Consider the following 22,481-nt stretch of genomic DNA (forward strand, 5'->3'; position numbering starts at 1 on the left):
AACTCCCACCATCCCAGGTGGTCAGGAGGTAAGAGGAGGAGTGACTCCAGGCCTCTGGCAGATGCTTGGTTAGTGGGTAGTGACTGCTGCCCCGAGCCTCACCTGATGTCCCCGATGATGGGATGTTTGGCTTTCTGCTGCCTGAGAAGCTCCATCAGGAAGCTGCCCACATGGGCAGCGTGAGCCTGTAGCCGCTCCTTCTCCAAGACATCCAGGACGGCCAGCCCCACTGCACAGGACACCGGGCTGCCCCCAAACTGAGCCAGGGGCAAAGGGCATGTCAGACATCCAGCAGAGCGAGCCATGCCCAGGGAGAATGAGGGCAACGGAGCTGCCCCACATACTCCAGGGGAAGTGACAGCACAGGTTCAAACAGTAAGTGGGGTTCTTCTGGGGGCTGTCCCACCTCTCCAGGTGCTAATGTGACACCAGGGCAAGTGCTCCCAGGGTGCAGTAGGAGCCCTGAGAAGCTGCAGAGCCAGAGGAAACAAACAACAGTGTACTGTGTGTCCTCCCAGAGCTGGTTTCGGGCCAGTGGCATTAGGGGCCCATCTCATGGGCTGGGCCCAGACCCACAGCATCGGGCCAGTGTCCGTCACTTCCAAGGAGAGCTGAGAGCCCCGAGTCAGAGCCACCCCAGGCAGCCTCTGCGGTTTGAGCTCATGGGTCTGCTGGATGAACCCAGGACAGATTTTAGGGCACAGACTGCAGCTGACCACTTGTGAGCCATGGTGGCCCGAAGACCTATTGTTTCACTGTGTGTGGCATCGTTAAAAGTTTTGAACTGGGTGTGAATACTTTAAAGTAAGACAACACAAAAACAATTTCTGACTTACACCTGACCCATCTGGCTGCCCTGGTATTGGCTGTTCCCTTCAGGTACCCTGAGTACTTAGGTTCACTTCCTCCATTTGGCCCTGCAGGTGGTCTGACGGGATTGGAGAGAGCGAAACAAGTGGTTTTCCTTTCTGTTTTGTGTCAGGCCACTTTTTTCTTAAACTAGGAAGACCTTACTGAGGTATGGTTTACAGAAAGTAAACTGCAAATATTTGAAGTGCATAGTCAGCCACCACTTACGGACATGAATGCATTTGGCGGTTTTGTGATTATGTGTCAGAATGCACTCAATACAGACATACATGGTGTAGCCTGTAGCTCTGTAGGGAAGGAAAAATAATTGGTTGAAACATCCCTGTGATGAAAGACAGTAACAGGAGAACAGCCAACAGTTGAATAACATGTACACCTCCTGTGTGCATAGGAGACACCAGGGAAGACCGAGTAAGTCACCGAAATGGCCGAAGCCACCACCTTCAATACGATCTTCAGTTGAAGACAAAAAAGATGATGGGGTGGGGGTGGGGAGCCAGGTAAGGGAGGTGACCAGGAAAAGCACAGTAAAGGTGGGTAAGGCTGTCACGCAGATTTAAGTTATTTCCTTCTGCATTGATAAGAGTTTCTAGAGAGGGAAGACACCCTTACAAATGGAGATTTCCCTTATAAATGTAGCTTACAAATGGGTCACTTCTGGTTTTCAGAGCTTTTCCCCAAATCTGTTTCTTAAAATTAACCATCCTAAAATAATCCTTAAGCCAAAGAAATATATTTTGGGATAAATTCTTTTCCCCTGTAGCTCCCAGGCTACAAAGCTGGCGTTACTGTACTGACTATGGTAGGCAGTTGTAATACAGCTTTAAGAATCTGTGTGGTAGGTTTGTTATCACCGCTATGACGTCACTGGCCAGTAGGCATTTCACAGCTCCACAATCTTGTGGGACCACCATCCCATGTGCTATAGACAAAAACGGGTCCTATGGGAAAGTCACTGCACAAGGTGATCTGATCATAAATTCCTAACCGGGCAGGTCATGCCCCAGGCCTACAACTTCTTTAGTAAAAGGTTTACCTTTGCTTTAAGCCAGCCCTATCCATTGTTTCTGTGCATCTAGGTTAACTCGCTTTTGAAATAAACCACTCTCAAGAAAGCACATAACCTTGCTAATTATCCCATAATGCAGCCCCCACCTTGCTTTCTCCCGCCTTTGTGAAATCCTTAGTTCCCGCCTTAATTCCAAATGCATAAAACAAGATGCAAAATGCTATTCTTAGAACCATTTTTCTCTGTTGAGATCTTGCTTCCAGATGTATCCTATGTTTGGCTCAAATTTTTTTCCTTTAATTTTTTATTTCTCAATTACAGTCGACATTAAGTATATTAGTTTCAGGTGCACAACATAGTGGTTAGACATAATTTTGGCTCAAATAATTTTTTATAAAAATTCAAAATTATCTACAGGTTCTTACGTCAACAATGTGGTCTGTTGACCAAAATATTACATGGTACATGACTAGTTCAAAATGATTCGACAAGGGTGTAAAACTGCAGAACCTCCAGTACAACGCGGACACAGACATTCCCGTCACTCCCCAGAGTTCTTGTGCTCTCCTCCACTGCTGGCTCAGGCAGCCACTGACTTGCTTGCTGTCACTACAGTTTTGCCTTTTCCAGAATGTCCTATGAATGGAATCATAGAATATGTACTCCTCTGTGCCTCACTTCTGCTCAACGTGTGAAATTTACCCACATTGTGTATATCAGTAGTTTGCTCGTTTTATGGTTGCATAATATTCCACTGTATGGACATACCACAGTTTGTCCAGTCTCCTGTTGAACCCTTGGGGTATTTCGATTTTTGGCTATTAAGAATAAAACTAATTTATAACAAGTCTCTAAACGTACGTTCTCATTTTTCTTGGTTAAATACCTAGAAGTGAAACTGCTGGATTTTTGATACATGTATATTTAACTTTATAAAAACTGAAACTTTCCCAAAGTGGTGCCATTTCTCACCATGAGTCTTACGAAATGCCAGTAGTTCCACATCCTTAAAAAACATCTGGAATTATCAGTGTGTCTAGTTGTGGCTGTGCTAGTGGGTGTGTAGTGGTCGTGTGCAGACCACCTGGGAAACCTGTGTGCAGAGGCCTGTCATCGAGACCACAAAGGGCTGTCTAGGCGATTCTGCATGAAGCAGGTCTGTGGCACGTCCAAACAGATTGTGTGTGGAATGGACACACGGTGCATTGAGGCTGCTTACTGTGCTACCAACCATGAGCTCGTTAAAAGGTAAGAGCATCTTTGGTTTAGAATCATGACCCGGCCAAGATGCTCAACTAGCACAATAAAAAGGTCTTTCCACCACTGTCTCCTGGGGGGGCAACAGAGACAATGAATAAATGCTTTGACATAGTCCTGGAAATCTAAAAGGCTGTAGATATGTGTAGGGATTATGCTCAAAGCTAAGTTCATGTTCAGGAAAGACCTATAAAGCTCTAAACTCTCACCACTGGCTACCTTGAGGCTCTAAAGAAGGAGGAAGTGAACGCTAAGACAGTTGTAAAGTGCTTGGCTGAGCGTTGAAGCATTCCCTACCACACGCCCCCACACAGCAACTGCCCAAGGCTGAGGCCTCGTGGTCCCAGGCATTTAAGGAGATGTCTGCCCAACCGTTAGATGATCACTAAGCTAACCACGCAGAGACTCCAGTGCCTGTGTTTGACAAAGAACGCAGACTTGACAGAATTCATTCAAAAAAGGCACTATATAAAGAACAAAAAGCAACAAACCGTGAGGAGGGAAAATGATTCCCAAAATTGCCACATTATTTAAAATCTCCAGTTTGCAACAAAAACAAACGCACAAACCATGAAGAGGGAGAATGATTTTCAAAATTGCCACATTATTTAAAGTGTCCAGTTTTCAACAAAAAACTGAAACATGCAAAGTTTAACAGTGTCAACATAAGAAATGTCCAAAGTGGTAGAGAATTTTTATGAGTTTATCTGAGCCAAAACTGAGAACAGTTGACAGGAAGCAAGATCTCCAGTGCTCCAGAGAATGCGTTTTGCAGTTTCTTTTTTTCCTGGCGAGCGCAAATGCAGTCCCCCACTACACAAATGCAGAGTTCCCCACATTTGGGGAAATGGCAGGGACCAGTACATCCGGAGCCCAGCGGATGAGCCTCGCCCTGGGAAAGCTGCCTTCACAGTCATGGTATCTTCCCTGGCAATTAAGTATTGCAGTTTCTTCCATGCATTTGAAATTGAGGAAGGAACATAAGGAAGATTACATTGAAGGTGGAAGAAAGCAAGGTGGGGATTGGGTTATAGGGTAGGTTATAGGCTCTTTTGAGGGTAGTCGAGGGTATTACTTTTGGCATTTCAAAGGTGTTAACCTAGACGCACAAGAACAATGGGCAAGGCTTGCTTCAACCTTGCTAAAGAAGTTACAGGTCGCCCTGGCTGGTGTGGCTCAGTGGATTGGGCACTGGCCCGCAAAGCTAAGGTTGCCGGTTTGACTCCCATCAGGCACATGCCTGGGATGCAGGCCAGGTCCCCAGTAGGGGGCACACGAGGGGCAACCACACATTAATGTTTCCCTCTCCTAAAAATATTTTTTAAAAAGAAAACTTAAAAAAAAAAAAAGTTATAGGCCCGCCCCCCCCTGCCCCCGCCCCCGCCCCCGCCCCAAAGTTACAAGCCTGGACCATGACGACCCACTGTGAACTGCCCAGTTAGGGAGTTATGGTTTATTATAGCACCTTTTTCATCAATGAAAGAAAGAAGAAAGCCTGCCCCATATGGGTGGGAAAAGAGGGGAAGCAAGCAATAGAGACTCCTGGAGGAAGCCCAGATGCTGGCCTTACGAGACAAAGACTTTTTAAGTGAGATGTCAAATGTTGAAAGAACTAAAGGAAACCATACCCGAAGAACTAAAAAAAAACCCCATGAAAAGGACGTCTCACCAAATGCTGAATTATCAATACAGAGATGATTAAAAAAGAACCAAATAGAAATCCTGCGGTTGAAAAGCACAGCAACCGACACAGAGTCACGAGACAGGTCCAACGCAGACTTGGGCGGGCAGGTGGAAGGTCAGCGAGCTTGAGATGGGACAGTTGAAAATCAAGTCTGACAGCTAGAAAGAATGAAAAAAATGAACAGCCTCAGAGACCTGTGACACAGTTGAGCATACGTGATATGCCAATGGGAGTCTCAGAGGCGGAGGGGAGAGAGAGAGAGGAGCAGAAAGAATATTTGAAGAAATAAGGGTCAAAAACTTCCCAAATTTGATTAAGAAAACCAAAATCCAACAATAACCTACACCCCCAAGGAGCTCAGTGAACCTGAAGTAGAACAGAATGATAAATTCCGTACCTAGATACAACATAACCAAACTATCAAAAGACAAAGACGTGGGTAAATAAATGAACTCTTAATTAAAAAGTCAATAAAATAATATACACCATGGTGACTATAGTTAATAATACTATGTGGCATATTTTAAAGGTGCTAAGAGAGTGGAACTTTAAAGTTCTCATCACTAGACACAAAGTGTAACTATGTATGGTGTGGACTGTTAACGAGACTGACAATACAGCTGACCCGTGAACAACGTGGGGGTTAAGGACGCCAACCACCCACACCGTTGGAAATCCATGTGTGACTTGACTTGGCCTTTTTAATTTATTTTATTTTTAAAGGATTTTATTTACTTTGAGAGAGATGGGAAGGGAGGGAGAAAAAGAGGGAGAGAAACATCTATGTGTGAGAGATCCATCGACTGGCTGCCTGTCACACAGCCATTCAGTGTCACTCAATCCACTGAACCACACCAGCCAGGGCTTAATTTGGCCTTTCACATATGTGAATTCCCAACTATGGATCAAAAATATAGTCGATCCTTGAAACTGAATTTGAATTGTGTGGGTCCACTTATGCAATCTGTGGATGTAGAGATCAAACTTGCATTGTTCAAGCATCAGCTGTTTACAGTTACCAAATCCTTATGTTGTATATCTAAGACTAATATGACGTATATCAACTATATCTCAAAAAGAGACAATATTGAAATCAGCAAGAGAAAAGTTAACTCATCACATACAGGAGAGTCTCAACAATAGCAACCAATTCCTCATGAGAAACCATAGTCAGAAGGCCATGGGGTGACATATTTAAAGTGATGAAAGAAAAAGACTGTTGATCAAGAATTCTACATAAAGTAGCCCTGGCTGGGGTGGCTCAGTGGAGTGCTGGCCTGCGAACCAAAGGGTTGCCGGTTCGTTTCCCAGTCAGGGCACGTGCGTGGGTTGTGGGCCAGGTCCCTGATTGGGGGTGTGTGAGAGGCAGCCAGTCAAAACATCTCTCACACACTGATATTTCCCTCTCCTTCTCCGTCCCTTCCCCTCTCTCTGAAAATAAATACATAAAGTATATTTTTACAAAAAGACTTCTACATAAAGTAAAATCCTTCACAGAGAAAGAAAACAAAAAAATCCTTCAAAAATGAAGGAGAAACTAATAGTACCAGATTTTAAAAAACTCACTAGTGGATCTACTTCACAAGAAATAATGGTATTTTTTTTAGGATGAAATGAAGGCATATCAGACAGTAGCTTGAATGCACATGAAGAAATAAAGAACTGGTAATGACAGGTAGTTCGAAAGCAAAGGGGTGGAGAAGACGTGCCACACATACAGTAACCGAAAGGGCTGGCGGAACTGTACTGGTATCAGACATACAAGATCTGAAGGTTTAAATCATTACTAGCTGGAAACATCAATGGGGAAAGAGCACTTTGTAAAGTATATGATTGTCCAACCACTATGCTGTCCACCTGGAATGAACACAAAGTAATACTGAATATATATAGTATGCCTAAATAAAAAAATGTTACCAGCCTTATTATAAACACTTTACAATGATAAAGTTGATCTATCAAGAAGATATAACCATTTGCATTTAACAAACACATATTCATTTAACAGTACCCTAAAATACATAAAGCAGAAACTGATAAAATAGAAATACACAATTCAACAATAGTTCAATCTCTCATTTTTGATAATGGAACAATTAGAAGATCAACAAGGAAACAGAAGACTTGGACAACACTGCAAATGAACTAGACCTAACTGAACTCAGAACACTCCATCCACCCATCCACTCTAAGGAACCTCCGCACAACAAAACAGACCAGAATACTGTTCTCCAGTGCACAGGGAACATTCTCCAGGATAGAGTATCTATTAGGCCGTAACATTTTAAGTATCATACAAAGTATCTTTTCTCACCACAGTGGAAGGAAGCCAGAAATAACAGAACACTGGAAAACTAAAAAACACATGTAAATTACACAATGTATGCTTAACCAATGGTTCAGAGAAGTCGGAGACTAGGAAATACCTAGAGATGAATGAAAAAGAAAACAATGTATCAAAACTTAGGGATGCAGTGAAAGTAGTGCTTACTGAAAAAGTTCTGTCTGTAAACACAATGTGGAAAAAGAAAAATAGGATCTCAGCTCTGGCTGAGTGGCTCAGTTGTTTAGAGCATCATCTCATACACCCAAAGGTTGAGGGTTCGATTCCTGGTTAGGGCACATACCCACATTATTGGAGGCAACTGATCAATGTCTCTCTCTCTCTCTTTCTCCCTCCCTCTCTCTCTCTCTAAAAAAAAAGCAAACAAACCTTAAATGACTAATCTAACCTTCCACCTTAAGAAACAAAAAAGCCCTGGTTAGGTAGTTCAGTTGGTTAGAGAGTTGTCCCCATTAGGCCAAAGTTGTGGGTTCAATCCCCAGTCAAAGCACATACAAGAATCAGCCAATGAATGCATCAGTAAGTGGAACTTTATAAATCTCTTTCTCCCCCTTCCTCTCTATAAACAATCCATCAATAATAACAAAAGAAACCACAAAAAGAAGAGCAAACCAAAACAAGCAGAAGAAGAAAAATCATAATGATTGGAATGGAAATAAATAGAAACATAGAAAAAAACAATAGAAATAAATTAACAAAACCAACTGAGATCAACAAAATCGACAAGCTTCAGCTAGGCTGACCAAGATAAAAAAAAAGTTACAAAAAATCAGGAATCAAAGAGGTCACATCACTAATAATCTTAAGAAGTAAAAAGGATCATAAAAGAATAATATGGACAACTTTATGAAAAGCTGGATAACTTAGATAAAACCGACAAATCCCTAGAGAGAGAGAGAAATACTGATGTTGGAAGCATTTGAGATCTAGCGCCCTGGCATATGCTGTCACTGTTGGCTCAAACCCACGGAAAAGAAAGAAAGAAATACTGATATTGACTTGAGAAGGAATAGGAAATCTGGAGAGGCCCACACCACGTAGGAACAATGAATAGTGATACTAAATTCCTACAAAAAAAAGCCTAGAACCAGATGGCTTTACTGGTCAATTTTACCAAAATGTTTCAAGAATTACTACCAATCCTCAGAAAGCCTCCCAGAGAACAGAAGAGGTATGAACAATTCCCAGGCTCACTCTCTGAGGCCAGTATTATTCTGATTCTAAAACCTGACAAAGGTTTCATAAGAAAACTATAGAAAAGTATCTCTTAAGAATACAGATGCAAAAAACCTCCACAAAATACTAGCAAACATATAAAAAGGATTATGTGCTATGATCAAATGGGATTTATCCCAAGAATGTAAAGTTGGTTCTATATATGAAAACCAAGTAACATAAGAAACTGTATTAGTGGGATTAAGGGAAAAAAATCACAGGATCCTTTAAATTCAGAAGAAACATTTGACAAAATCCAAGCACTCAACAAATTAGGAAAAGAAAGGAACTTCAACCTAATAAGGCACCAATGAAAACCTCACAGATAATATCATACTTCAAGGTGAAAGACAGCGTTTTTCCCTAGGATTTGGAACAAGATAAGGCGTCCACTTGGGACAGTTCTATTTGACGTCGTACTGGAGGTTCCAGGGTAATTAGTCCGGGAAAAGAAAGAAAAGGCATTCAGAATGGAAACAAAAATGATAAACTCCATTCTCAGATACCATGACCCTGTACACAGAAAATTCTAAAGAATCCATAAAAAACTATTAGAATTAATAAATGCATCCAGCAAGCTTACACAATACAAGACCAATATCCCAAAATCAATTGTATTTCCCTAGCAATAAAGAATCTGAAAATTAAATTAAGAAAAACCCCATTTACAAAAGCATGAAAAAGAATAAAATAGGAATAAACTTCACAAAATTAGTTCAAGACCTACACAAGGAAAATTAGAAAACATCGTTGAAAAAAATGAAAGGCCTGCGTAAGTGGGCAGACGTCACACGCTCAGGGATTAGAAGACCTGACGTTGTTCAGGCGGCAACGCTCACCAAACTGATCTACGGTTCAGCGCAGTCCCTACCAGGACCTGGCTGCCCTTTTGGAAAAACTGACTAATTCTGAAAATTCATACTGAAATGCAGGGGACCCAGAATAGCCAAAACAATCTTCACAAAGAAGAACAAAGACTGGAGGACCATTTCCTGATTTCAGAATATACAAAGTATAATCATCTAGACCAGGGGTGTCAAACTCACTGTCACCAGGGGCCACATCAGCCTTGCGGTTGGCTTCAAGGGGCCGAATGTAATTTGAGGACTGTGTAAATGTCACTACTCCTTAACTAGGGGCAAGGAGCTCAGCGCTGCCGCCGGGTAGAAACAAGGTGCCGGGCCCCACAGAACAAGGTCCACGGGCCTTGCGTCTGCCACCTGTGCTACAGGCTGTGTGCAGACGGCCGAAGGACAGATAGATCAGCGGAACAGAACCGAAAGTCCAGAAATAAACCCATAAATGCATACCTGTATGGTCAGTGGATTCTTTTTTTAAAAAAAACATGGAACACTTCACAAATTTGCGTGCGGTCCTTGTGCAGGGGCCACGCTAATCTCTGTAAAGTTCCACTTTTAGTACCTGTGCCACTGAAGCGGGCACCCAGCTGATTCTTGACAAGGCTGCCAAGACCGTTGGATGAGATGACAGCAGTCCTTTCAGCAAAGGGTGTTGGAACAACTGGGTATTGACTTGCAAGAGTCGTTACCCCTACTTCACACCATATGCAAAAATTTGCTCAAAATGGACCAGAGACCTACGTGTCAGAGCTCAAACTACAAACTCTTCAAAGAAAATGGAGGTGTCAATCTTTATGACCTTTGATTAGGCAATGGTTTATTAGGTGTGACTTCAAAACACAAGCAGCCAAAGAGGAAACAAACGGAACTTAATCAAAGATTAAAAATTTCTGTACTTCAAAGGACACTACCAAGGAAGTGAGAAGACACCTCAGATAATGAGAGAAAATATTTACAAAGTACACGTGTGATAAGGATCTGGTGTCTAGGATAGATGAAGAACTCTTACAACTCAAGAAAACCCCAACAAGTAATCCAATTAAAAAGCGGGCAAAGGATATGTAAGTGGGCCTTTTCCAAAGAGTACATGTATAAACTGTCATCGCAACATCACAGTCCTCGGGGAGACGCGAATCACAGTGACAAACCACTTCACGCTAGAATGGCTACAATAAAAGGCAGAAAATAACAAGTGCTGGCAAGGATGTGGAGAAACGCGCACACTGCTAGTGGGCGTGTGAATTGCTACAGCCGCTTGCTTGGAAAGGGAGTGTCATTCCTCAGAAAGTTATCACTAGCCCTGGCCGGGTGGTGCAGTTGGTCGGAGCATTGTCCTATGAACTGAGGGGCCGTGGGTATGATTCCCGGCACAGGCACACGCCTGGGTTGTGGGTTCGGTCCCCGGTTGGGAGTGTACGAGGGGCAATGATCAGTGTTTCTCCCCCTCCCTCCCCTTCTCTCTAAAATCAATAAGCATGTCCTCAGGTGAGGATTTTCGAAAGTTAATCTTAGAGTTGCCATATGACCTAATGATTCCACTCACAGGTATACACTCACCAGAACTGAAAATATATGTCCACGCAAAAACACGTACAGGAACATATTCGTAATAGGCAAGAGAGGGGGAAAATCCAAATGTTCACTAACTTACAAGAATGGATCCATGAAACGGTTATTCACCTGTGAAAAGGGACGAGGTACTGATTCGCACCGTGACAAGAAAGAACTGGGAACTCGATGAAAACACGGGCCACAGAACAGGCATTGCAGAGAAGAGGGGAACGCATGGCCAGTAAACGTAAGAGATGCTTCACTTAACCTGAAATCAAGGAGTGGCAAATCGAGAACATTCCCCGATTCGAGGGGATGCACCTTCACGCCACGCCCCGCGTGATTGGCACAACCGAAGAGGACGCTGGCCTACAGAAATCTCTCACATCTGCTGGCGGGGCGTTGACTTGTGACCGACTTTGGAAACAGATGTCACTGCCTCAAAATGGAGGTGAACGATGGCTCCATTCTTGGGCTGTCCTAGGAAAACTCTTGCACACGTACAAGACTCACACGAATGGCTCACAGCAGCACTGTTCTTAACGGCAATAACCGTGGGGACAACTGCAAAGCACACCAAGAGGAGTGCACAGTGCACCGTGGCGTTTCTACAGCGGGATGTTGTTATAAAGCAGCCAAAGCGAATGCGCGTCACTGACAAGCAGCGTGACTCTCGGGAACATATTGTCAGGTAAAAAACAAGCCCACGCAGCGCGACGTGCTTCTCACAAAGTTAGAAAACAAGAGTAACTACTGGGCAGGGGGCTCTGAGTGACGGCTGCCTGGGCTGAGGGGGCAGGGATGGGGAGCGGCCACAGGGACAGACAGGTGCAGGTTCTGGTCAAGGTCCTCACTTTGGTTTGGGGTGATGGCTTGTATCGGCAATAAAGCTGATTAACTGAAGAGGGCTATGCAGGAGCAGGTGATGGGTGTATGTATGTGGGCTTCAGTGAGGCAGACAAAAACCAGGCCCCAACGGGCTCTCCCACCCAACACAACACGCAGCTGCCTCCTCCTCCTCTCACATCCATGAGCAGTGTGCCCTGCTCCTTTCCCAGGTCCCCCGCCCTGTGTCCCTGGTGCACTGTGAACACACTACTTCGAAGTGATCAGGGGCTCTGTGGGCCTGTCTCCTCCTCCCCCAAGCCCCACCCTGAGCAGTGAACTGTCCAGGGCAGAGGCTCTGTCTGCAGCTCAGCGGGGCACAGAGTGACAGCTTGTTGAAAGCACCAGCCTTCGCCACTAACGATCTCTGCCAAATCCCGGCCATCTTGCCAAACCCTGACTTGTGGCTGGCCTCAATTCAAACCCACTCTGTTTTGAGAGGTCACGGTGAGTTCCTCCCCTCAATTCACTGCCCCTCCCTATTCTCCCCTGTGGCCTGTGCCCAGATCTCCTCTCCTGCCTGGACCAGTTGCCAACCTCCCGACTTTCTAAAGCACAGGTGGCAAACACAAGGCCCGCAGCCGACTTTGTTTTACTCGGCCCGGCACCTTGTTTCTAATCCGGCCGCAGTGCCGAGCTCTCGCCTAACGGTTAAGGAGCAGTTACATTTACACAGTCCTAAAGTTACATTCGGCCCTTTGAAGGCGACCGCGAGGCCGATGTGGCCCCTGGTGAAGATGAGTTTGATGCCCCTAAAGTGTATTTCAGATCGCGTCGCTCCCCCACAAAGTGTTTCCCTGGCTCCTCAGTGTCCCGAAGATCAGTTCAGGCACCTTGGGTCTTTACTGCGAGGCCACCTGGTGGCCGCCATGCCCCCTCGCCCACCACACAACTGTGCTCTGGGCGCCCCAGCATCCACATCACTGAGGGGACACAAGGTCAGGGAGCCATGCCCTCCTCCAGCTCCGACGGCAAGGTGGACTCTGGTCCTGGGGCACCGCCACCCCGACGGACGGGCGCTCGTCATGTACCTTACTCAGCTCTTAGCACCAGGTCTTGCACACAGTAGGCAGCTTGTGCTGCAGGGAAGGGGCCTCTTGTTCTCCTATGTATTTCATAGGCATATTTTGCCACAGCTTTTAGGTTGATGCAAATTTTAAAGGGGGTTTGTGTTTTTTCCTCTGACTTGCTGTAACTGTCCCTGGGCTCCCACCTGCCCCAACAGCACCCTGGGCGTTCCTCGTGGCGGAGCAGCGCCAGGTCCCTGGCCCTTGCTCGTTAAGGACCAGTGGGTTGCCGCCCAGACCCTCAATCCTCCCTGGCCCTGGAGCCTCCACTCACCGTATTGAAGTACTCAACGCCGGTGGCTTCAAACGCCCTCGCCACGGCCTGGGTTGTGGCCACGCAGGCTACAGGGTGGCCATTGCCAATGGACTTGCCCATGGTGACAATGTCGGGGACAAAGTCTTCCCCCTGCAGCTGGAAGGCCCAGAAGTGCTTGCCCACTCGGCCAAAGCCCACTTGAATCTCGTCTGCGACAAAGACCCCTCCGGCCCTGCGGATGTGCCTGCGGTGGAGGACAGAGGGCTGACGGGGGCGGAGCTGTGGCCAGAGGGATCAGAGCAGGAGGAGGGAGGTCTTGGGACTGAATCCTGGCTCTGCCAACGGTAAGGTTGAGGCCTGAGGCAGATGGCTGGCCTTCTAGGGGCCACTGTTTTCTGAGGGGCTCTGAAAAATCTGGTGAACAGGTAAGGCTGAGGTTGGAATGTGGAACAAAGGTCGGGAAGCCCAATTATAGGTCTGGCCTCTGGGGGGCCACCCCTCCCACCTACTCACTTCGCCACCTCCGGGAAGTAGCCAGCAGGGGGAATGATCTGCCCCCCGACACTGGGCAGGGACTCAGCGAAGAAGGCAGCGATCTGTGGACGACAGGGGACGTGGGAACACCGGCGTGCAGGTGCCGAGGGGCGAGCGGAGGCAGTTGTGCTTAATGCTGGCTCAGAGCTGGCTCCAAACAGAAGGAGTTACTGTCATCGCCGTGTCCCCGGTTCGGCCTCCACATCACATCTGAGGGTCTGTGACTCAGTTTTCTTTCAGGCCTCAAACCAACCCTTACAACCCCGAAGCCTCCAGACTCCTGCACTTGGCCGGCTCCAGACAAAATGCACTAATCCCCACCCCCCACCGCAGGCCTCTTCCTCCTCAGCCTCCACCCTAGAACGGAAATGAGGCCCCCATCCCTGTCCCAGCCCTCCCTCCACCAGTCAGCAGAGCCTGCGTCCTTCTGTGCCACCTCTGCACCCACTCCCTCCCCAGACTGGGACGCCTGCCTTCCAGGGCAGGTCTGCCAGTCGCTGCCCTGGCCCCCGGCAGGGGCCTTCAGACTAGATGCCTCTTCCAGCTCTCCACTGGGAGATGCCTCAACCCCGGCACTAAGCTTGTCATGTTTAAAAGCTTCCATGACCCCTTCTGCTTCCAGCAGTGACTCCCAAACTGTGCTCTGCCTTGGAGTTGCTTCAGAGGAAACTGCGGGATGAGGGAAAAGGCTGACGCGGTGGCACACCAGTCCCCCACCGGGCTGCCACCAGAGCAGTTGCTTTCCTGGTTTTCTGTATGAGGGTGTGGAGCATCTGAAGCATGTAGGCCAGGCCCCCAGGTCTGGCTCTGCCACCCGTGCTGGCAGTGTGGCCTGCTTGCCTCTCCTCTGTGCCGGGACTCCTTCAGTGAGGCCTCCTCCCCTCCTGTCGCCGAGGCCACTGCTCTTCCAGGGTCCAGCACATCTGTCCTGTCTCGACCCTCTCCACCTCCACCACACTGGCCTGGACCGGCCCCTCATTGCTTACGCGCTCTTGGGCAGGCCCCATCCAAGTGCACTCTGGTCTTACTACCCTCCCTCTTAAAGTCCCTCAGAGGTCTGCCATGGCCTCCAGCCCCTCAGCCTGCGCCTGTGGGCATCCAGCACCAGGTGACCCGCCTCTGGCTGCTCAGGCTGGCCCCACACTCACGTGGCTCCTCACCTTGACGCAGGCTGCTTAGGGCGCCTCTCCTCTTCTGTCCTCAAGCCCACCCTGACTGGCTAACTCCTACTCACCTTCTGTCACTGAAGTCAGGCAGTGCCTCCTCCAAGGACCCCCCTGCACACCCACATGGTCCAGCCTGGGCCCCAGGGCTCCTGTAACACCCAGACACACCTCTGGATTGGAGTCTCTGAGGGTACCTGTACCTACTAGCACCAGCGGGCCACAGTGAAGTGGCTGGTGCAGGTGTGGTTACCTGCCTGCCCTGCGCCTGTGCATTGCCGACCACACGCTCCACCTCTCTGGCATAGGCCTCGGCTGGATTGGGATGGTCCTCCCGGTAGAGGCCCCGGTAGGTGTCTGGGAGAGGTGCCTGTGGGGGGGGACAGCGCTGTGTCATCCAGGCTGGGTGCGGGCACCGACCTGTCGCCCCCTTGGGCTGTGCATACCACGTGGACCCACTCCTTCTGGCCATCCAGGTCCCGGAACTTGTATGGGCTGATGTCAATCAGGGAGCTCAGGTGACCGTGGTAAGCCCTGGGGAGGAGAGGGGAGGGCGGGCTCAGGCCCAGGCGGCCTGTGTCTCTGGCCTGGCCTCGACAACTGTGTGCCCTCCCCAGGAGATGCCCCTTTCTGAGGCAGCCCTGAGTCCTCGGGCCAAGGTCAAGCACAGGCCATGGAGTCTGTAAGACCTCCTGCGAGGCCGCTTGCTTGGTGCATAAGGGGGCTCCCGGGGCTAGTCCTGGCCTTTGTAAGGTGGGGCTTCTCTTCAGGGCTGTGATAAGCTGTCCACGTGCTAAGGCTCTGACCCTGGCCTTGTGCGGCACGTGGGGGCCACTGTCGGGCCAGCTTCAATGCCTCCAATGTGGGACCAACTGCCCCCTCCCACCAGAGCTTTCGCAGCTCCCCAGAAGCTGCCCACCTACGAGAGAGATTAGGAAAAGGCCCCCCTGGTGTGTGTGTATAGGGGGGGTGAGTCTCTGTAGCCACAGCACCCCTGCTTCCTGCCCATGGCACCAGAAGCCAAAGCCTCACCGACCCCCACCAGGTGGCAGGTCCAGGCCTTGGGCGCAGGCCCAGGCTTTGGGATCGGCACTTACTGCTCTAACACCACCACGTCCCAGTGTCCCGTGTACTGGCGGGCCAGCCTCAGGGCCAGGTCGTTGGCCTCCGACCTGTGGTGGAAAAGGAGGGCACTGCGCTGCCAGCTGTCCGAGGGCTGTCCCTACTGGGGCCCTGCTTCCTCCACAGAAGCCCAGAGGGAAGGGGGAGCCCTGCCAGCAGCAAGAACTCTTGGGGTCCCGTTCATTAGTCATGCAGCAAAAACTCATCAAATGCCTGCCTTGTGCTAGGAGGGGGGCAGGGGTTTGCAAAAACAGATGTGTCCTGAAAACCAACCAACCAATCAAACAAAACCCAAACAAAGGAAGAACGATCATGTTGGTAAGTGCCTTAGGAGTGCCGAGCACCGGAGGGGGCCCTGCTTTAGATAAGGGGGCATTCCAGGCTGAAGTGTGTCCCGCAAAGTTCCTATGTTGACGTTCTAACTCCCAGCACTTCAGAATGCATCTGTATGTGCAGACAGGGCCTTAGAGAGGTGACGAAGTTAACATGGGACCGTGAGGGTGGCCCTCATCCAACCTCAGCAATGTCCCCGTAAGAAGAAGAAATGTGGACACAGAGACACCAGGGGCTGGTGTGCACAGAGGACAGACCGCGTGCAGACAGCGAGGCGGCCACCTGCAAACCACAGGGAGGCCGTGAAGGAACCACACCTGAGGACACCCTGCTCTCGGCCCCGGCCCCCAGGACTGCGGGAAGACAAATGGCCGCCATCGAAGCCTCCCTGGGGCAGGCTGAGCTGGCTACCGGGTCAGGGCAGGGCTCTGTGAGGGGCCAGTACCTGCACTGCCTCCCCAGGGAGAGGTTTCCAGCACAGCGAGTGGCATGTGCAAAGGCCTGGAGACAGAAAAGAGCTCGGTGTGCTCGGGAACCGAGAGAGGACGGGGAGGCCAGAGGTGAGCAGCAGTGGGGAGACACACGGGGCCATCTTCACAGGGCCTGGCACGGAGCCCGGATTTCCTTCTTGGGGCCATGCAAAGCTACCAGAGTTTTAGTCAGAGGAGAGACATGACCTAGCTTCCACGTGAGGAGGAAGCCTCCGGCTGTGACTAATGGCGTAGAAGGGAGTTAAAGTGGAAGTGAATCCTCTGGGCTTGTCAGCTTTAGCGTGCTGCCCCTCCTCCATCTACAGTAGTCGTAAAATAAAAAAGAACACACTGATTCAAGGAAAAAAGTGGAAGTGAGGAGACCAAGGACATGCAGCGAGAGCATGTGGTAGCTATGGAGATGGACAGAAGTGGATGGAGACATCCTGCAGACAGGTGAGACAGGCCAGATGTAGGACCGGGGTGGGGGGAAGGTTTCTGCCTTGAACAGAGATGTGGATGGTACTGCCATTGATAAGGCGAGACCACGTGTGGGGTGTTAGTGAGGGTGATGTCCTCGTGGGAAGGTCTGGGGTAGGTGCCTGGGAAAGCGAGGGAGAGCCGGGGCCATGGTCCCCCACCAGGCATCGGCAGAAGACGATCACCTCCTTCCTGTCTTTTCGATACATAGAGTTGGGGATGTTCCAGTCAAACAGGCCCTGACCAGCGTGGCTCGGTGGGGTGGGCATTGCACCGCAAACTGGAAAGTGGCCACTCCGATTCCTGGTCAGGGTGCATGCCTGCCTGGGTTGCGGGCCAGGACCCTGGTTGAGGGCGAGTAAGAGGCAGCCGATTGGTTTCTCTCCCTCTCTTTCTCTCTCCTTTTCCCTCTCTCTTAACTAAATAAATTCTTAAAAAAATAAAAAGAGGTCAAGTGGGGGGTTAGAATTGTGAGGCTAGAACACATGGGAAGCATCTGGGCTTGAGACACACACTGGGGAGTCGCCAGCACGTGGTGACTAGTAATCCCGTGGGAACAGATGAGACCACGAAGGGAAAGCGCCCAGAGTGGACCTGCCCTACAGAACAGAGGAATCGGCAAAGGAGCCGGGAGGGCTGGCCAGAAGCTAGGGGAAGCTGGGAGTGTGCAGTGCCCTGGAGGCAAGGCCGGAGCCCTTCTAGAGAGAGTGGTAACTGCCAGCGTTGCTGAGAGACAGCAAGACAAGGGCAGCAAAGGGCCCACTGGATTTGGCAACGTGGAAATCTCTGGAATCCACAGAGTACATCTGGTGGAGTAACCCAGCAAAGGTCCCTTTCTGCACCGCCAAGGAAGCTCCCACTCCTGGACCCAGCCCCCCACTCTTCCCAGAGAGGTTCCCATTCTGGCTTCCCTCCCCTGTGTGGATGGCCCTGGGCAAACTACTTCCTTTTTTTGAATGTCTGTTTCCTTATCTGTAAAATGAAGATGTAAATTCCGCTTCCTAGAAATTACCATGCGGGAGAGAATGACAAACGTACTACGCAAATGGCAACGACGATGATGACAATAGTTACTAGGACCTAAATGCCTCAACCTACGGTGTGTTGAAATGTTCTCCCCCCGGACGCTGGCCTGCTTCTGTGGACACGTCATCATCTGCCACTGTTGTCTCCACTGTCATTCCTCAGTGTGAGCTGCCATCACCTGTCACCTGGCTGCTGAAATGGCGCCCCATGGTGACCACTATCGATCTCCCCCGGACCTGATGACATCACGCATCTGATCAAAACCCTCCGGTGACTTCCAATGCTCTTATGATACAAACAGACTCTTTACTCGGTTGACGAGGCCCTGGCCCAGGGGTCCCGCATCCCTCCCGTGTCTGCTCATACCTTCCCTCCTTCACCGGCTGCCTTTCAGTGCCTCACGTGGGCTGGGCCAAGACTCTGCCTGCCGCAGGGCCCCGGCACAGGCTGCCCCGTGTGGTGGGAACCTGGACAAGCACACTCGTCTCCCGGGCAGCTCTCGGTCTGACGTCACTCTTCAGGAACGCCTTCCCCATCCCCCCAGAGCAGGCCAGGCCTGCTTCTGTGCCGCAGGAGATCCTGCACTTTTCCTCCAGGCAATGACCCCCCACCCGCATAATGTTTTATTTCTTTGAAGAATCACTTGATGTTTTGTTTCTGACTGAGTAAGCAGGGATTTGGTTGCAGCCCCAGCACTGGGCCGTGTATTTCCAAGGCAGAAATAAAGGCAGGCGTTACCAGGGTGAGCCCTGCCAACGATCCTGGAAGGGAGTCAATGGCACCTCTTACCAAGAGACCAGGCAGCTGGGTCGACAGAGTAAGCACAGGGTCTACAGCTGGGAAGCCCGGGCACCTGCCGAGCGAGGGCTGCCTCTTCTCCAGTCCACATTCGGTCGGCTCTACTATGCTTGTCTTGTTCGGGGGCTGGCCACAGGGCACTTACCCAGAGTTCAGGAAATAAAACACACAGAGCGCCTCTGGCAGGGTCTCGGACAGCCTTTGTGCGAAATCCACAATGTTGTCGTGCAGGTATCGGCTGTTGGTGTTGAGCACTTGGTTCTGTTCGTGTGCTGCTCGGACCACGAGAGGGTGGCAGTGTCCAACTGGAAGAAGGCCACCTCCATCACACAGCTGACTCTGCTCAACTGATCCTCCCAGGCCTCCCCATCCCCAATCTGAACACCCCGCTGGGGGAGACACAGTTATGGAGGGAGAGGTGGACAGGAAAGAGGGAAGTGTGAAGACAGAGGTGGGAGACAGAGGTCAGTTCTGGAAAAGGGAGACCTAGAAAGGAGTCCCTGAGGTTTGGGCAGAGGAAAAGTTCTCTGGCAGAAACGTACTTAGAGACCATATCTTTGGTAGGGGTGGGGGTGTCTGGCTGCAGGCTTGACCTCACCAGTCAGTGGGAGCTGGGGGTAATGACTGCCAAAGGCCAAAGATGATGCTAACAGCGAGCTCCCGCGGGAGCTAACCAGGAGCCAGGCACTCAAGCAAATTGCATGAGTTAACTCAATCCTCCAAAACACTATGCGGTGGGTACCCGGTATTATCATGCCTATTTTGCAGATGAGCAAACTGAGGAACAGAGAATTAAGTCATTTGCCTAAGATTACAGAGTTAATAAGTGAAGGACAGGGGTATGAACCCAGGCATGCCGGGACTAGAGCCCCTGCTTTTAGCTTCTGCTTTATTAACCTGACAGGTGCCTGCTGAGTCTCAGACTCGCTTTCCCCCATCAGCTCCCGCGGCCTGACCTGGATAACTGAATTCCTACCTCCGTTTCCTTGCCCAGGACCTGAGATGGTCGCCGGGGCAGATCCCTGCCATCACCCCCAGCACTTGGCCAGGAGAGCCCATTGCTAGTCGCGGCTGGGCTGACTGCTGCTCTCTGAGCTTGAGGTCAGTCCCAAGTGGAACTGGACTCCAGACCGGGGTCTCTGACTGCTGCCGGGTTTAGCACCGCTTCTGCACGGAAGCGCCTACAGCTACACCAGAAAGACTGGGCCTCCCTCTGCTCAGCTCTCCCCAAGTGCTCCCGCCTCTCTGCACCTCAGGATCCCCCTTGGACCGGGTTCACCGCCCCGGCCTCCTCTCCTGCCCCGCCAGCCTGCGGGATGGTACTGACCGTGAGCCACATTGTTGATGCAATCGATGTATTCCGCCCCCTGTTCATCATACATGTACTGCCCTTGGCCCCGGACAATCTTAATAGGATCCTCAGGAAAAAGGAGTCTGCAGGAAGAGCTGTGGGGACAGGCCAAAACAGTGGACAGCCACGCCTGAAGACCCAAAGGGAGAAGCCCACCCATCAGAGCGCCCCCACCCTTTCAGTTTCTGGAAAGCACAAAAGCTGGCAGGGCACCGTGCTGCTCCTGCCTCCAGTGCCCCACTCCGCAGGTGAGGCTGGAAAGGAGGAAAAGGAGGGCGTAAGCACTTGGGAGGCTACGTGGTTCCGGTACCCACATCAGTCCCTTGAATCCCCGGAAAAGGTGGCCGCCGAGACCTTCGGGGCTCCTCCCTTAGGCTGTGTTTCTTTGCAGGGGTGGGAGTGAGGGGGGCACCCCAGCAGGTGCCGGCGCGGGCCCTCAGGGGTTCTTGCCAGCCAAGTTACGCGGCTGCCCCGCGGGCTGCAACTCCCAGCTCCAGCCCGAGGCTGCCCCGCGCCCCGCCGAGGGCCCCAGGGGCAGGCCCAGGGAGGAGGCTCGCGGAGGCTGCCAGTGACACGGCGCCCCACCCCCGCCCTGCGTCTCTCCGCGTCGGCCCCAGAAGGCGTCCCTCCCGGGCCAGGCCAGGTCCTCCCAGGCGCCACGCAAGGGCCTTCTCGCGGGTGAAGGCCGCGGAGAGGGCGGTGGCTGCGGGAGGGCGGGCGGAGGGGCGGCCGCCCGGCCCCACGGCGGGGCGCCGAGCCTCCGAGACAAGGGGAGCGGGGGCGGGGCGGGGTCGCGGGGCCGCGGGCTCCGCGCAGGACGTGCGTGCGTCGTGCGTGCGCGCCGCCCGCGCCGCCGTCTCGTTACCTGAGCAGCTGCCGCCGCCGAGCCAGCGTCGCCGCCTTCCCGCGCGGAGCCGAGGCCATGACGCCGGCGGCGGGGTGCCGAGACGAAGGTCGAAGGCGCGGGGCCCCGCCCGGCCCGCCCGGCCCCGCCCCGCCCCCGCCCGCGGCCGGTGTCGTGAGTGAATTCTCTGGGCGAGCGAGCCCCGTGGGCTTCCCACGGCCAAGGCGTTCTGTGGAAAGCGCCGCGCGGGAGCGGGGTCCGTGCTGTCCCCGCGGCGTACCTCGGGGCTCGCCCTTCGGGCCCCGGCGGCTTCCCTGCCCTGCGTGGGAGGGGCCCCGGGGGTGTCCGCCGCGGCTCCCGCACCTGGGCGGGCTCTGAGCTCGGCGGGCCTCGCCCGGGACCCCGGGCGCAGTCTCTGGGTCGCCTTCCCAGTGCGTGAGTTGGGACGCGCCGTGAGCGGTCGCTGGGCCCGCAGGCGGGGTGGGCGGGCGCTGTACCGCGCTGGGGGGGGGGGGGGGTTGGTCGTGAGGTGTTCAGGCAGGAGGAGAGTTGGGGGCATCCTTGCCGCTTAAAGTAAGGACACGGCCCGGAAGCGGACAGGGCTCTGCCCTCAGACGCACAGCGAGTGGGCAGCACAGGCCGGCCTCCCAGCCCAGGGGCCGGGAGAGCAGGCAGATCCCCTCCACGGTGGAGCCCTGGCACTTTCTGCCTTGATGGACTCCAAGAACAAGGGGCCACGGTGCCCTGCTTTGCTCCCTCGTTGCTGATTTCTTCATCTCTTCCCCCCATAAGAATGTAGAATGTTTATTAAGGCATTTATTAAAGAACACTTGGAGTTTCTTTTTCCTCTTTCTTTTTAAAAAAGGTTTCATTTATTTATTTTTAGAGAGAGGAGAAAGAGAGGGAAACATTAGTATGTGGTTGCCTTTCAGGCACCCTCTACTGGGGGCCTGGCCCACAAGCCAGGCGAGTGCCGGGGCTGCGAATAGAACCAGCGACTCCTCGCTTTGCAGGGCTCAGTCCCTGAGCCCCACCCGCCGGGACCTCTTTCCGTTGTGATAACATACACATGCCGCAAAATTTGACCGTCTTCGCTGTGTTCCCTTCCTGCGACCATCACTACCACCCACTCTGGGACTTTCTCATCTGCTAAACTGGATGGCGTTTCTTACGTGTTTTTTTTTTCCCCCAGTGAGCAATAATCGTGCCTCAGATAAACCTCATTGGCTATGATACGGCCACTGTGCAAAGCTAGAAGTTTCTCACTTTTACTGTAAAATGGTATCGAACCTTATGTGTGATTCTTGAAAAAAAAAATTTCTCCCCAGTTAACCAAACGTGCTGCCCACATACAGGGCAGGG

At 51.3% G+C, this 22,481-nt stretch overlaps 1 protein-coding gene and 1 non-coding gene across 9 annotated transcripts in view; both read right to left on the reverse strand.

Annotated features, from left to right (window-relative positions):
• PHYKPL (5-phosphohydroxy-L-lysine phospho-lyase) overlaps positions 1–21,560 on the reverse strand; it is a 28,059-nt gene extending 6,499 nt beyond the window's left edge. Inside the window, exons 1-9 of one of the 8 annotated variants that reach the window (XM_053913072.1) lie at positions 21,141–21,560; positions 20,252–20,370; positions 19,070–19,229; positions 15,793–15,867; positions 15,142–15,229; positions 14,949–15,065; positions 13,512–13,594; positions 13,017–13,242; positions 103–257 (exon numbers count right to left, since the gene is read on the reverse strand). In XM_053913072.1, coding sequence (XP_053769047.1) covers positions 103–257; positions 13,017–13,242; positions 13,512–13,594; positions 14,949–15,065; positions 15,142–15,229; positions 15,793–15,867; positions 19,070–19,229; positions 20,252–20,370; positions 21,141–21,199 — 1,082 coding nt within the window. In that variant the 5' untranslated portion in view covers positions 21,200–21,560. The other 7 variants (XM_024577800.4, XM_053913074.2, XM_053913076.2 and 4 more) reach the window with 7 other exon arrangements.
• LOC112320389 (U6 spliceosomal RNA) lies at positions 9,719–9,822 on the reverse strand. Its single transcript, XR_002976419.1, has one exon. It is a non-coding gene; the product is annotated as a U6 spliceosomal RNA (small nuclear RNA).
• Positions 21,561–22,481: the final 921 nt, after the last annotated feature.

The sequence above is a fragment of the Desmodus rotundus genome, chromosome 10 (genome assembly GCF_022682495.2).
Source record: "Desmodus rotundus isolate HL8 chromosome 10, HLdesRot8A.1, whole genome shotgun sequence".
Lineage (NCBI taxonomy): Eukaryota > Metazoa > Chordata > Mammalia > Chiroptera > Phyllostomidae > Desmodus > Desmodus rotundus.